Raw genomic sequence first — 16448 nt, 5'->3', positions numbered from 1 at the left:
CACACACACACACACAAGTGAAAGTGCAGGATGTGCAGACACAGATGTGCTCACACTCATCTCTGCTTTCACTGCCACAAACACACACACACACACTTAATGAACCCAGATAGATAGATAAGACACTAGATGGGTCAGATAGAGCTATTCCTTTCATAAACCTCAAGATCAATAAATAGTACATCCAATAAATTAACGGCTTGCAAACAAATGCATTTAGACTATCACTTCACATTTGAATAAAAATACAAAAAACAAACAAACAAAAAGTTTACACATTTTGTGCCAGCAGATATTTTCTCTTTATGTAGACATAATTTCTTGTAAACACCTGCACATTATCTATTTGATGGCATTTTATTGTGATCAAAAGTTACGGGCGCTGCTTTAACTTAATGCTACTGGACAGTTGACATAGTGACACTAACGTCATGCTACATGGCATCAACACAATAACACGTGGAAACTTCCAGGAACTGAGCTTTCCCTGATTGAACAATAGCAATAGCAATTAATTGCTGCTGAATTAAATGCAGGTCCTTTAATGTCAGTCAGGTTCTTTTATGTTAACTTTAACTATTTAAGTTATCGTTTTAGGCTTCAGGTGTCAACTTGCATGAGGAGATTAAATCAAAATGACTTTAAAACAAACGAAAAGGCTTTTAGTTGTATATTTAAGCATATGCATAGTCATCAACACAGAATCTAGAGAATAACAAATAAATATATGACACAAAGCAATTTCATATCAATGTATCACTTCCACCACAACCACTATCATTAATACCGATGTTCATGATAAGCAAACATGGCAGGAAGGGTTAAGAGAAATACAAACGCTGAGGTACAAGGTGAAGACCAGCCACCAAGCCTACAGACCTTACAGTAGCATTTAGGAATTATACAAACATCTGGGATTTTCCCACTGCGTTCAACTTAAGGTCAGATAGTGTCGAACAAGAGCTGAGCATAGTTCTGTAAGGCTGTTATTCCTCACATGTTTTGGATGAGTAGAGAGATTAGCTACAGATTGCTGTTGTCTGATGTTATCCGAGAACTGTGTGGGACAGATAAATATTCATTCAAAGCATTTATGGCACATCACAATGCATACAGTGTTGAAGGTATGAGGCTAAATCTAATATCTTTATGAATATGATGTCAAGACAATGGCAATACTGAATTTCATAAAACATTAAAACAAACACATTTTTTTGCATGTATGACAACCACTTGATGTGTGTGAAGCTGCAGATGTGAATTTAAAGAATTAATTAATTCATTTTGAACCATCCACTTCCTCAATATGGCCACAGTATGAAGCTTTTGTTTTACTATCTGCTTTCTCTTGTTCATCTATCTTTCTATCTATCTTGGTAATATCAATCTCAATTTATATACCTATTTATATATATATATATATATATTTATGTATATTTATACATATAATATAATATCAGAAACATGTCAAACACACATGAACTAGGCGATAAAGGTAAGAGGTCATTAGGGGTGAAAGATCAAGAGAACACAGATCTACACGGCTACAATTCACTACATTACTACGCAGTATGCAACAGGAGTTACGGCCCAGTACTCTAACATCCATTTCTCCACTCCACAACCTGCGAGCCACGACTCTCTACGGCTGATGGCTAGAGATATTAACGTGGCAGCTGCCAGGCTGTTGACTGTTGCTTCTTCACAGGCGGCAGCCTCTGGTCTGAGAGCACATGAAAATGCTAGTGGTTGATTGCGCAGAATTTCCCCATGTGATCATTTTCAGATCAGCGGCTGACAAGGAAGGAATGAGAATGAGAAAAAGGACGTTTAAAGGGATACTTCACTCCAAGATCAAAGGTCTTCCAGTATGAAATTATCTAAAATTGACTTGAGTCATTATTTCACACCATCTGCTGTACTCCTGCTGCTAAAATCCATTAGTTTAATGCTACCAAACTGGATGGATTGTGAGGGGTAAAAAACTCCCATATGTTCATAAAAGGAGAGGGTTGCAGACTGCTCCTGATGGTCGTAAAGCAGAACAGATGGTGTTATGCACTCAACTCAATCTCTAACTGAGCAAGCGTGAAATATCCCTTTCAGAGTAGTGGGGCCTCACTAAAACCTCTCAATACTCGCCTAAAATATATATTTATTTATTTTATTTTTATTTATTGATTGAGTGCAGCAGTTATGGTTCTGAAGTCACATGATGAGGGACGTGTAGCCGATAGGTACCAGCCCCTCTCTGTCTCCCCGACGACAGCGAATCCAGTCTTGGTCGACTCCTCCTAAGACGACGAGTTCCTCCCCTTTGCAGAAGCTGAGCTCTGAACCTGATCCGGTGTGGTCACACAGCGTTCGTATTGACCTGAAGACAGACACCCAGCAGTGATCTTCTCAGCCAAAATGGTGTACAAATGCACCGTCCACAAACAAAAATGTCATCGGCAACACACGATACAGCCGAATCTGGGATGACTCACAGTGCAGGATCGCTCAAAGTCAGACTGGTGAGTCACCAATTATAGTCTTTTAAAGACAGAAATGGTAACAGGAGTGCGTCTGACGTTCCCTACACCCACTGGTGCTCTTGGAGGGGTAAAGAAGTCCTTTTAAAAAGGAAAATATACACCACAAATAGGCACCCTAAGGAAGGAAATTGTACCGACGAGATGCAGCATATTTTTTAGCGTATTAACTCTAGTATTTTTAACCATCCATTTTTGTTTATGTCATAACCTAGATGAGGAAAATGAAAATCAAATTTATATTTATATTATAATTACAGTCTTTCAGAGTTTAGAAGTATGGCTTTCCCATCAGTGCAGGCCCAAAATTTGACATTACTCTATATTTCAGTTAGAGTTCAAACTGAGTTGCATGAACAGATTAGTTGTTATGTGTACATGTTACTTCTTTCTTTTCCATCCATCCATCCATTTTCTATATCGCTTTATCTGTCAGGGTGTAGTACTGTGTATTTTTGTTGCATTTCACATGAAAATCTCAATAAAGAGAGGTTAAAAAAATAAATAAATTTAAAAAAATCAATCCGTTAATTTATGGTGTTTATCCTAAATTTTGATCTTACTGCCATCAAGTCAAAACTGGGCCACGGTTGACTGAGATGTTAGGTTTTAATCTGTAAAGGTGATGATATATTTTTAATACTAGACCAGGGGTCGGCAACCCGCGGCTCTGGAGCCGTATGCGGCTCTTCAGCGCCTCCCTAGTGGCTCCCTAGAGCTTTTTCAAAAATGTATGAAAATGGAAAAAAATAGGGGGGAATATATATTTTGTTTTAATATGGTTTCTGTAGGAGGACAAACATGACACAAACATTCTTAACGTTTTCCAATGCTGTAAAAATGTTTATAATAAATATTACATTTCTGTCAATGACGATGTGCGTCATAGCCTGCGACACACGTTTCAGCGCGGCGCGGTGGTGCCACGCAGGTGGCTGTTGTAAACAAACTGGCGGGTGTGTCATGGGCCATGGATCCCAAAGGGGAAAAGCGAAAGATAGCTGATGAGAACAGAGGATTCAAGGAAGAATGGACCGAATCATTTGCTTTCATTGCCGATGCGGAAGGATTGCCTGCATGTTTGCTTTGTAATGAGAAGTTGTCAAATAACAAAAAGAGTGATTTGGAAAGACATTTCCAGGGAAGGCATGCTAAATTTGCAGCAGACCACCCAGTTGGGAGTGAGAGAGAAAAAGTGCGATTGCTTTACTTCTGGAGAAATTAGAGGAGCGCAAAGATAGATTTAAGAAGTGGATTGCATCTCCAAACTCTACTTCTGCTGCTAGTTTTGTTGCAACCCAGGAGATAATAACGCGTGGAAAACCGTTCACAGATGGTGAGTACACGAAGGATTCATTCATCAAATTAGTCATTTTGGTAAGCTAATATAGCTAATATACACTTACAGCCTGTGTTCCCTTCATATAAGGCTTTTAATTTTTTTGCGGCTCCAGACAGATTTGTTTTTTGTTGTTCAATATGGCTCTTTGAACATTTTGGGTTGCCGACCCCTGTACTAGACTCTTTAGAACATTTTGAGTTACCTGAGTGGTCTGGGTTTGTCCATCTCCAGTGCATCAACTTCTTTCTCTGACTCTGGCTCACTTTCTGCCTGTGGCTCTGGGACCCTCCTTATTATCTGAGTGGAGCTGCTGCTCACCATTCGAGTCAGCGCGGTGACACCGGGAGCCAGCCACTGAGAGGGACGCCTGCAGGGACAAAAACAAAAAGACCATTCATCCAGTTTATTAATGCAGAAAACAACTGCAAGTACAACAGTGACTTCAGAGTTTATTAAACTTATCACAGTGTGTAAATTTACTAATTAAATCGCTTTCTCTCAAGCTAGAGATTTAATAATTAGTATATTATGTTAAGCCCATTGACTAACCTGGTTGGTGGTGTGTGACCTGTCGGGCTGTTTGGACTTTTAGAGGCTCCGAAGAGCCGCCCCAGACCCCAAGGAACCTGAGCACCACTGCTGACAGGAGCAAAATCACTCCCTGTCTGGACCTGGAGATCTGGCAGATCTCTCCTCATTTCCTCCTTTTTCAGGCTCAGCTCAGCCAGGTTCTGGCTCAGTCTGCCTCCCCAGCGCATCACAGCCCCCCATCCCTGCTGAATTACCTGAAATCAAAACAAAACAAAACAAAAAAGTCAATTCTGCAGGATCACAACATATTTGACTACAAACACTGAAGAGCCACACTAAAAAGGTGAGTACCTGTCCTGCCTGCTGAGCAAGGCTGTCCTCCTCAGTATTAGGAGGAGGTAACTCTTCAATTTCCTTCGCTTGTACCCACAACAGCTGAGGGCTTGTCTGCCCGAGAGTGACCAAAGCCTTTATGGGCGAGGCACCGCTCTGTGTTGACTCCCCTGATGCTCCATTCTTTGGATTAGCCAATGGTGACAATTTCTCTTTAGCTACTTGATGTTCTGTGCTTCCAAAGTCTACATCTGACAGGCTTTCAGCATATTTGCAGCCAGTAATTTGGGATTGGGACCTGCTCTCTGTTGAGAGCTGCAACCCAACATCCTGACAAGGTGGACTGGGGATCTCTGGACTGTGACTGTCTGGCTCTAAATGGTGGTGCTGGAAGAGCAGGTCAAGGTTGAAGGTCAGCAGGCTGAGAGGCTGCAACACGAGGAGCAGCTCCTCGAACAGAGGCTGGCAGGTGGTCAGCGACAGCCACATGAAGGACGTGGGACGGTAATATGTCTCCAGCACATCTGAAGGAAGAGAGGTCAGGGTTACATACAAGCACATGCACAAGAAGTAGATGAGATGTAAGTGATAGAAACTTACCACTGCTAGACTGAAGCTGAGAAAGCCAGAAGTCAAGGAGCTTGGTACTAGAGGACAAAGTAGAGAGGAAGAAGACAAATACAAATACATGCAAATTATTATTCAAATTATAGTATGAGTTTAAAATCAAATAATATTTTTTAACTACCGACCACTTTTCATGTTACCAGTGGAGACCAGAGAGGATTAAGAGGTAGGACTTACTTAAGCAAGCCAAGGAGGAATGCGTTGAACCTGTGTTTGCTCTGTCTGAGCTGTGGCAACTCTCCGACTCGAACTTGAAGGTTGAACAAGACCTGTGTTTTTGGACCTTGCAAAACACAATGAGCGGAAGATGTGAAACATATACTTACAGATAGGGAGACAACAACAGCGATCAACAGAGGAATTTACTGAGGTGAGAAAAAATTTGGAAAATCTACTACATCTAAGTCTATTGCTACTATAAGCATCCTGTTGTTCACTTTATTCAGCATTTTAGATGCTAAAACCCACTAGAATTGCCTGTTACGTAGGAAAATAAGAAACAAAGAAAGTTCTGGGTTTATCATTATTGTCCAGGGAAAAACACGTCCTAGTATTCTTTTCGAGCCTGTAAATGAAACTTTTCCTGCGTTCCTTGTTGTGCTACCTGGTTTGGTGGAGGCCTGGACCAGGCTCCAGGCGGAGTTTGGCCTCCTGCCTGCAATCAGGTCACTCTGGTGGGGTTTCAAGCCATCAGTAAGCAAGCTGTGCAGGGCAGGGCAGAGGCACTGCAGCACCAGACGGCCCAGAGATGGATTTATAGTGCTGTCTCCTGATAAGGCCTGGGAGGAGAGGAGGAGATACAAGAGGAAAAGGGGATAGAGTGAGGAAGATGATGTGTAGCGATAAGGAGAGACAGGGGAATAGATGAGAGAGGATGACTCAGAGGAGGGAAGAAAGAAAAATGGAAGGAGGCATTGAGGGTTAGGATGATGTGACGAAAGGATTTTTTATGAGGGGTGGGTTGGGGGTTTAGAGTTAGTTCACAAAGAAATTATTAATTCTGCATGATTGGATACTCTAGTACCTTGTTAACTGAGAGAGACTGAGGAGAGATGGAACAAAATATGTAAAGTCAGAATAAGCAGGAAGGGAAAGAAAGCATTTTAAAATATATACAATAAATTCAATAAAATATGACGTTTAGTAGCTTGATACAAATATTCGTAATCAAGTGTGATAGGAGAAGAAACATTCCACTATAGCAAAATAAACTAAAAAAACAACAATATAACTTAATTCTCTTATCAAATTCCAACTAGTGATGTAAAATCAGCATTAACTGACCTTCTGCACAACAGTCCGAGAAGAACTGAACTGGGCCAAGATGGCTTCCACTGCGACACTGACCGCACTGACCAGAGCTGGAGGGAAGAACAATGACCTACAGTTAAAACGCACCTGGGACCAATACTCACATCTAGACAAGTGAACACACACAAATAGGAGACACACACCTTTTTTTTCCTGAAGGTACAGAGAGGACAGGCCCAGACCTCTCATTGGATGCTTCACATCTTCGCCCATCCAGGACGTCTCTGTCCTCAGTACTGAGCCAGCGAATGAGACACTGCGAACAGCTGACGGGCAACAGTAAAAGAGCGATCACTTACTGCACAAGTACAAAACAAAATATAAATTCAACGGAAGCAAAATGAGTCACCACAGACAGAAATATCATAACGCAAAAAAAAAAAAAAAATAGCATCAATAGCAGGAGCAATTAAGCAATGAGAAGCACTGGGGTAGGCTGAAGCAGATGGCGCTACTGACAACAGTTTGTGAGGACATCCTGTAAATACTGGTTCACGGCAGTGTAGTGAATTTTCAAAATCTGGATCTGTGGAGACGACTTTCTGTATGCATCCGGGACAAACAGGATCCATGCATTAATCTGACTCACACTCGAACGCACTCATACAAACACTCATTCATTCTCAATACAAGCATAAGCACACATAGACATAACAGGTACATAAGCTACCACATCAGTCAGATCAGAAATAATCACACACATGTGCAAAGGGCAGGTGCTGTGTACAGTGGGATGTCTATATGAATACATTTATATAAACTAGTTATATAAATACAAACATTCTTATGATTAACAGGATGCAGTGAAGCCCTAAATGTATACAAAAATTTAAAAAAGATGATTTAAATAAAACTTTTTTATACTACAACCTTATCAACACGCTACTGGGGTTTTGCTTGGCATGAAATGCATTTGTCCACTTCAAAACATCGTGCAAAAACAAAAGCAACAAGTAGACAGACCAAAAAAGACTGACACAAAGAAGGACAGATAGAGGAAGACAGACAGGAGAGAGTGATGAGAGTGGCTCTAGACACACTCTGACAGCAACAGCTGTTACCCTTCTGAAGGCCCTTTGCAGATTTGAAAGGACAGTGGAGATAAGATGTATCAGATGACCTGCAGGGAGCCGCTTTCTGATACATAAAACAGCTACAGTTACCCAGTTCTTTCAATTCTGCAAATGCCCCTGGGGCTGAAAAAGTGACACAAGTGTGAGGGCCACCATGTCCAGAGCAGAGAACAACAAGAGAGAAAGACAGTAAGAAAGACATGCATGCAAGCAAGATGTCAGACAAAGAGAAAGAGAGAGAGAGAGAGAGAGTATAAGATGCAGAGGGAGAGAGAGAGAGAGAGAGATCTTACTCGCCACGTGTGACTGCAGAGGAACCTGGTAGAGTTTTGGGGGTAGGGGGGGCACCCTGGGCGGTATTGGAGGGTACAGGTTTGGATAGTAGAGGGGAGCAGCGAGGGCAGGCAAGGTGTGAGAGCGGGGGAAAAGCGGGGAGCTGAGGCTGGAGCCTGCAGTGCCTGGAGGGGGGGCTCCGCAGCGCTGGGGAGGGGAGAGAGCTCCGATAGGGGAGAGGCGAGGAGGGGCTCCCCGGTGCAGAGGACAGTTTTTAGGGTGGTACAGATAATATGTGGGGAGAGGGGGAAGCTCCTTATATGTCCTGGCCTTGTGGTTTGTGTGTGAGCGTGCTCGCTTTTCTGAATACAGAGAATCAAAAGCACTGATACTGTTTGAATGTGTCATCATGACATCTATGTTCTTATATGGGGTGGTGCAGCCTGGAGCCTCTGTGGTGCCATTACCAGGTGAGTGTGACTCAGTGCGTGTATCACTCTGCTTCTCTGAGTCACTGCAGTATAGAGAGTCAAAATTGCACAGAGAATCAGATGCAAAGTCCCTGTGTGTGTTCAAGATGTTTCCATTATGACAAGCAGAGTCTACACCAAAATCAGCCACAGATTCATATGTAAACCTTGTGCTGAAATCAGTGTTGGACTCATCTCTACGGATACAAGCTGAGGTGGCAGCATGGGCCCACTGTGTGCTGCTGAGTTCATCTGTGGACTCCTTGCCTACATGACTGTGGGGTCTGGGATCTGCAAAGGGCTGGGAGTTATAGTAGCCTGGACGATAGGAAGGGAGGGCAGTGTGAAGGAAGTATGGCTGGGAGGACTGGGTAAGGGACAGAGGGGGGGAGGAAACTGCTTATTGGAAAGGGTGAAAAGGCCAAAACGTGTCAAGTGCAGGAGTCAGGACGGTGAGGGCAAGCGCACAAGCAAAGTGGTATGAGGGAGCAAAGCAGAGCAATGGACAACAGAATGGGATGGACAGGTGAGAAAAACAAGTAAGATTAAAGTAAAAAGAAAAATGTGGCAAAGGAATGGGAAGGAGAGAGAGATGCAGAAAATGTTAGTGTCTGTTGAGAGAAAAATGCACATTCATGAGTGTAAACCAGCAGAAATCATCATCACGTAACATCATGCAGTAATGCAGTATTTAAACAGCTGACTGGTAGTTACACAGACAGCACATGAGAAACAGTGGAGCTGATTTATGAACGGCAATAACTACAGTCTTTCATTTAGGAGGGTTCAACACAACAGGAAATGATTCTGCGGCCATGAAAGGATAAATGTTGAAGAGTCTTACAGCTGCACAGAAGAAATATTCAAAGTGTCAATCAGTCACTCATTCACCAGTGACACCATAATTAAAATGCCACCATCACTCGCAAAGATTCATCATACAGGGATCCTTGTTTTCTCTGTGGCATCTGGTTTCACTTTCATTTCATACTTTCATTGAGAGTATAACTGCAATTATGCATATATGTATATAAATACAAGTGAAGTTATAAGATGTATAAGATATATATAAGTTGTTTTCTAATAACATAATTGAGTGCCGGTCCTTATGCTGACTGTCCAACACTTTACTGCAGTGCGTGCCATCATCACCTCTGGATCACCTTCTCACTCTCCCTCTCTCTTTCTCTTCTCTGTCTTTGTTTTCTACCGCTCTCTAGCTGCTTCCCTGCCACCCCTCCCTTCTCCAGCAGTACAGCATGCAGTGTAATGCTGAGTCAGTCAACATACAGCTGAGTTTAGTCCGTTCCTGCTCAGCCACCCTGTCTGTCTTTGTGAAGGTTCACAGGCAAAACAGCTCTCACTACTTTCAGTTACCTGTGACAAACTCCTAGGCTACCAATATTAGCTGGAAAGAAGTCATACCTTGGTTAGACTTGAGCTGTCTTTGAACTGTAACCAACACACGATACTTCCTATTTTTCTGACACTACCTCTCAGCAATTGGTCCATGTACTAAGATCCACCCCTTGAATTCTTAAAGGTGTACACACCTATTTCTGGCTATTCCCCACCCAAAGTTGCAGCATGTACCTCATCAGTAATTCACTTGATTTTTAAAATCATAAAGCAAAGATAAAATCATGAAATGGTGCCAAAGTAATTATACATCAATTAGAGATGTACTTTTACTGATAAAAGTGACCAATTTGCATTAGGAGATTATGAGAGACTGGCTATCTAACAGATTCTACAGTATGCAACTGAATGCAGCACACTGTATGAGGTAAGTAACCTGATCTTAGCTATCTGTGCCACTCTAGGGAGCAAATGTGCAGGGGAAGCAGAGAAACAGGATAGACAGCGAGAGAAAAACCATACAAACATCCCACAATGATGGGATTTGAAACTAGACAAGAGACAGGAAGTGAAAGAGGAGATTTGATGGCACACAGACAGAATGAAAAGAGAAAGTAGAAGGCAGTACTGAAAGTTAGCGACAGGAACAAGGTAGTGAGTTCAGCTGGCACTCCATTATCCCCCTCCTCCTGGTCTGAAGAGTGGATAAATAATTGAATAAGGCAGTGATGACATCACACTCTGATAACCAGTGGAAACTTTCCAGCCTCTTCTTTCTCCTAATATTACCTTCACTCCCTTCGCTGTCTCTGAGCCTCCATCTCTCGCTGTTGCTCATGTTCCCTTTACAGCTTGTACTGTCTTGTTTGCTTCTCCCGTCTGTCAAATCACCCTCTGTGCATTACCCATCATATCACACATTTTCCCCTTCTGTTGGTCCTCCCTCTCTTCACTCTTGTTCCACACATCATTTCCATAAATGAGTCAACATTTTCACCTCCCTGGGATTTCTGTTTCTTTCCTTTGTACTGTCCAAAGATATCATTTGTGCATCACTGAGAAAGTGAACAAACTGACTCTTTTCCTCATTTGTTCTCCTCCATCACCTGCCCATCCCAGATTTGTTGTGTTGCCCAAATTACACTTGCTTACTCTGATGTGTTTATTTTCTCCTACATACAGACACGCATCACCCCTCGCCACACACACACACACACACACACACACACACACACACAAACCCTTCCCCTTTGTCATTAGATTCTGTTGTCTCCTTTATTATCATTTGTACATGATCATCATGGAAATTCATACTCACCTGAAGTTCTCGATTCCAAAGTCCTTCCTCCATCAGCTCGTCCTCTCACCTCCACCTCCTCCTCCTTGTCCTCCTCCTCTTTTTCTTCTTTCTCTTCCTTTTCCTCACTCTTAACATCCTCACACTCCCACTCTCTGCCCATGGTCCAAAGGCTGCTGTCACTGACTGAGCAGCCAATCTTCTGTGATGGGCACAGCTCCAGTTGCCCACCCTCCTTGTCAGCTCTCCGGAGCATTTCCTGCAGAGCAGCCATAGAGGTAAGGGCTGGTGGTGGCTGCATGAACAAGGCCTGAGCCTGAGAGGTGTACTCCCATTGGTTGCCATCACCGCCTGCCTTCTCTCTTCTCCACCTCAGGTTGTACAGTATATCTGGATCTGGAGTAATAACTGTGGGGTCTGGCTCTGGGTCAGTGATCACTTTTGTTGGGGCAGAGACACTTTTGTTGCGGAAGCGCAGCTCTTTAAAAGTTGTTACCTTTGGAGCTGACCCTGGAGATGAACCTGATGAACTGAGCTTCTTTTCAGTTTCCATATGAGGTTTTCGTGTTTCCACGGGTGACGGCTGTGATGGGGCTTCACAGTCAGGTGTAAATGCTATGAGCCAATCAAATCGCTCAGGCTGTGCAGAGTTGGCAGGGAGAGTGCTGACTTTTATGGGTGGCAAAGATGGGGGTATTGGCGGTAAGGGACGAGGCGGAGGAGGAGGAGGAGGTGAATCTGGTAACTCAGCAGGATACCTGAAAGACTCAAAGCCCAGGTTCTTTGCTTTGGTTTCATGTGTATTGCTAAAACCAGTGCTGTAGTAAGAGTCGGAAGTCAGACCACTGTTCCTCTTCCTTCTTCTTGCCATCTCAGTGAATGAGGTGGTTCTTTGTGTGTCTTTGCTCTCCTCTTTCTTTTTGCCTTCTTCAGCAATAACTACTCTTTGCTCTCCTTCCAACTTGCCTCTATTGCTCCATCCATCTTTGGCCATCAACTCAGTGTCAGATTGCTTCTCCCCCTCCGTCTCTTTTAGTCTGAACTCACGTGGTTCCACAGACCTGGACAAGATAACATTATCTCCCTCATCCTCCAACCCTCCAACACAAACACCAAGCTCTGGGCTGAGTTTGAGGAGCTCAGCTTGGGTCAGTCCAGCAAGCATCAGTAGTTTCCGAATCTCTACATCCAGAGCGTGGAAGGAGGGGGGAGGAGGCAGGGCAGGTGGAGGTGGTATGGCAGGGGGAGATGAGGAGGAGACTGAAATAACTGGTGGAGGAGGTAGAGGAGGGGGACGTGTGGTAGGAGGAGGAAGGGAAAGGGGGGTCTTTTCCTGTTCGGCTTGAAGAGCAGCGAGCCGCTGTGCCTCCTTCCTGGCAAGGTGACGCCTCCTTGGCGGAGGAATAGGAGGAGTTGGGGTTGGGATAGATGGGGGTGGAGAAGTAGTGGTGTAAAGGGTTAGATAAGGGACTGGTTTAGAAGTGGGGAGAGGAGGAACAGAGGGTGGAGATGGAGGAAGGGGTTTCTCACACCTAAAAGTGGTGAATGTGGGGGAAGAGGAGTTAGGGGAGAAAGTAGACAATGTAGGAGAGGTGGAGACTGCCATGGAGGTGGTCTCTCTGCTGATATTGATGTAGGTGTGGAGGTCAGAGCTCACGCTGGCATGACGTGCTGGAGGTTTGGGGGGTCTAGGTGGTGGCTGGACGGGGGATGGGGTGAGGGAATCTGGAACGAGAGGCTCATCACAGTCTGATGGAGCAGTGAGGTCAACCCCTGCGTCTGAAAACTCCTGAGAGTCTCCCATCATTTCTTTCCTACTTTTATACAATTTCCAGGGAATGTCGATGTTGCCCATTTCATCCATGACATCTGAGAGATCCTGCTCTTCCAGATCTCCAAAATCAAATCCCTTCTCATGGAGTCTGGCAACATAAGCCAGTTTTACTTCCCTGTTCACTTTCTCCAAGCGATCCAGGTGATCGAGCCGATCCCTCAGAACATCCCAGTGTTGTTCCCCTTCCAGATCCCAACGAGCCACTTGGATCACCTGGCTAAAGCGCTCCATTTTCCCAAACTCTCCTACTGATTCTAGAAAGTCAAGTAAACCTAGTTTGGTGACCTCAGAATCACCTTTGACACCTAAATAGTCTGGAGAGGGAGAGCCCAGAGCAGAGGGGTAGCCCTCATCTGGGGAGCAAGGGGGGATTGGGGAAACTGATGTTAGGGAGAAGGGATTGCGGCTAAGAGGAAGGGATGGAGGTGAACGCGCAGGAGGCTGGCATTCAAGGGCTTGCGGCAGAGAGTGGTCTTTAGAGGACAGAGCGACGGATAGATTATCTTGGTCTTGGGAAGAGCAGATGGAGGCAGATTGATCTGCACAGTCAGACTCCAGATCAGAGCAGGAGCTAATGGAAGTGGAGGATGAGGAGGTAGAGGAGGAGAGTGAGAACTCCAGGAGGGAGGGGGGACAGTCACAGCACGAGGGTACCAGGGTGTCATCATCTTCATCGTCATCATCATTGTCAGCCTCCTCTTCATCGTCATCTATATCAATATCCCCACTGCTCTCTTCCTCATCGTCTTCTTCCTCTACTTTGACATTTTTCTTGTTTTCCAGATTGGTGCTGTTATCTTCATTCTTGCCTTCATTTTCCAGACTTACAGCAGGGCAGGCAGGGGGCTCCTGAGCTTGTGCTTGCACAGGAGGCTGATTCTGTTCCTTGGGCCCCTTCCCATCCTGCCTCGGAGGCGACGGGGCCGGAGGAGGCGGTAGCTGCAGTTGCTGTCTGAGCGAGATGGAGTTGTTGTTGTTGTGGTTATGGTTGAACATACTGTTGTTGTCCTGTGGGGAGCGCCCATCGCAGCACAGACACGGAAGGCTTGGCTCGTTGCAGTTCGGATCAAGAGGAAGAACAGAGGGAAGTGGTGGAGGATCGGCTGCTGTTGCAATTTTGGATGCAGCTGAGGGACGAACACTCTTGGGTTTGGGCTTGGCTGATTTGGAGATGTTTGAAACTTGCTTTTGTGAGCCAAACCTCGACTGGCTTAATGGTGCCCGAGGCTGCACTCCCACCTTGGTCCTGGTGGGTGCTGTGGGGCCCTTAGTAGCTCGGCGTGGGGAGGACGTGGTGATCGTGTTCATATTTTTATCCTCCCTCTGAAAACCAGGCCCTTGAGACTTTGGTGCAGCTAAGGTATTGGTCCGCCTGCTGGTGTCAAAGCGCCGCGGCTTTGGAGGCTGAGAGGAGCAGCTAGAGGACTGCATTGTGGGAACAGGGCTTTTCAGGATACTGTGATATTTCTGTTGCTATAGAAACAAATGTTGTAAAGGCTGGACAGATCCAAACTATGACGTGGCGTGACGGTCACATCTTGGCATGACTCCCAAGATCCTGTAACATCAAAGGAGACACAGAATGAACAATGACTACAAGCATTCAGCTCTTCAAAGGACATTTTCTTGTTCGACACATCTTCACATAGGCTAAGTCTTTGAAGTTAAACCCATCATCTGAACTATTCATTAAAACTCAACATTCATCACATCAAACATCACCCTTTGAGGAACGCAATTTCAGGTGAAACAATTAGTCATTCAGGATTGCCAAATACTGCCAATGTCAAATATTAGCTGGTTGCAGCTTCTGTAAACTATCATAACTACTATAACTAAACTATTATGTGCTATTTTTACCTCTTTCCCCTTACATTAAATTACATAAAAATGTATAAGTTAATCAAGAAAATAAACAGCAGCTTGATAAAAACAAAATTACTATGTGCAATCCTTAAATAACGTTGCATCTTTTCTTGAGGAATACAGTAGCTGAATGACTGCTGTGCAGCATGAAGTTGCTTAACAAATGAGACAAATTGGTTACTTGAAAATGAATATAACATAAAGTGCTGTTCCATTTGTGTGCATCTGTTGTACTACTATCTTTTTTTAAGACGTTATGTATTAAAATTCAAACACACACTCCCACACACACACAATGATCCCTATGATAATTGTCATATAATTTATGGCTTAATAGCTGTCACTCATCATCTGCATCAGTCGTGTTCAGCTTCACTGAACACTGAGGATATTCATGAGTATACAGAAGCCAAGCTGTCTCCATCTTCTCCAGCCCTCCCTCACAAATTGACAAGAGGCAATAAGATATTCATCAAAAGTAATGTCGTTTAAAAAAAAAAAACAAACACCGTACCTAAAGCCATGCCCGGACATAAAAGCACATTTAACTGGAGCATGAAATAATCAGTTCAGCACTGAGCCACACCGAGTCTGCCTTTTTTAAAGCCCGTTTACCGAAGGCTATAGCTCATATTCCTCCACAGTGCCCTTCACGTCGGGGAGGAATATAAATCACTCAAGTGTTTGGGCCTGTCGTCTGAATGGTCACTACGGCCCATAAATCCTTAAAATAAAACAAACAAACAAAAAAACCCCGCATATCTTCATACGTAACTGAACCCGTCATGTGCGGTGTTTACCCCTGCATGTATTGATCCTACAGAGCTGATGGAGACAGGGAGGATGGGAGGAGGGGGAGGAGGAGGGGGGGTACCTCTAACCGCATCGCCCAGATATACAGGCCCATCCGCCCCTGTTAGAACTCAAACATTACACATAATATTTAGATCCCAAATAAAAAAGGCGTTAATAATAGTTTTTACCTAAAACTATCCGATAAATATTACTATATTGTGGAACTGTATGTGTCTTGATCTACGCAGGCTCTGTATGGGAATAGGGTTTTTTTCTTACCCGATTAGACTACGCAAGTTCATTTGAAAACAAGAGATATACTTCATTAGATTAAAAAAAAATAACAGTCGACTCACGACAATATTCAGGTAAAGATGGATGAAGGTCTCCATCTCATCGGGCTCCCTCGCCTAGCAGTCCGTGTGAATGTGATTCTCTCTCCGACGTTAACAGCAGCAGCCTCTATATTCTCGCGAGAATCCAGCGGGCCATCTTCCTCCCTCCTCCTCCTCCTCCTCCTCCACCAGCACCGACCCAACCAAACCACACCCCTCCATTGCCTTATCATCGCATCCAATTTGAGTCATTTTCAGCTTCAGCTCCTACAAATGACTATTATTATTGTTTTTTAGTGTGCGTTAAGAGGAAGCCACATTTACTTTATTTTCTTCATCTAAACTGAAATTTATTCTTGCATTTATTAGTCTGTCTTCAAGGAAGTTAACTAATGTATTAAATTTATGAATCATATAAAAAATTCTCACATTTGAAGATCTGAAAAGAGAAGTTCTGGCTTTTTTTGC

At 43.9% G+C, this 16448-nt stretch overlaps 1 protein-coding gene across 4 annotated transcripts; it reads right to left on the bottom strand.

Annotated features, from left to right (window-relative positions):
* Positions 1-655: 655 nt before the first annotated feature.
* On the bottom strand, positions 656-16117 carry rusc1 (RUN and SH3 domain containing 1). Of its 4 annotated transcripts, XM_046398584.1 has the most exons (13): positions 16002-16117; positions 11172-14542; positions 8045-8890; positions 6822-6944; positions 6652-6728; positions 6392-6409; positions 5972-6146; positions 5545-5650; positions 5341-5387; positions 4759-5264; positions 4426-4661; positions 4079-4243; positions 656-2374 (listed from the first exon to the last, which is right to left on the bottom strand). In XM_046398584.1, exons 2-13 carry the CDS (start codon positions 14413-14415, stop codon positions 2209-2211), a joined length of 5709 nt encoding a protein of 1902 aa, XP_046254540.1. In that variant the 5' UTR covers positions 14416-14542; positions 16002-16117; the 3' UTR covers positions 656-2208. The 4 variants fall into 4 exon arrangements, with proteins under 4 accessions (XP_046254540.1, XP_046254541.1, XP_046254542.1 ...); XM_046398585.1 differs by lacking the exon at positions 6392-6409; XM_046398586.1 differs by lacking the exon at positions 8045-8890.
* Positions 16118-16448: the final 331 nt, after the last annotated feature.

Source organism: Scatophagus argus, chromosome 9 (genome assembly GCF_020382885.2).
Source record: "Scatophagus argus isolate fScaArg1 chromosome 9, fScaArg1.pri, whole genome shotgun sequence".
Classification (NCBI taxonomy): domain Eukaryota; kingdom Metazoa; phylum Chordata; class Actinopteri; family Scatophagidae; genus Scatophagus; species Scatophagus argus.
The sequence above is the reverse complement of the archived record's forward strand: the minus strand, read 5'-3'. Positions and strand labels throughout refer to the sequence as shown.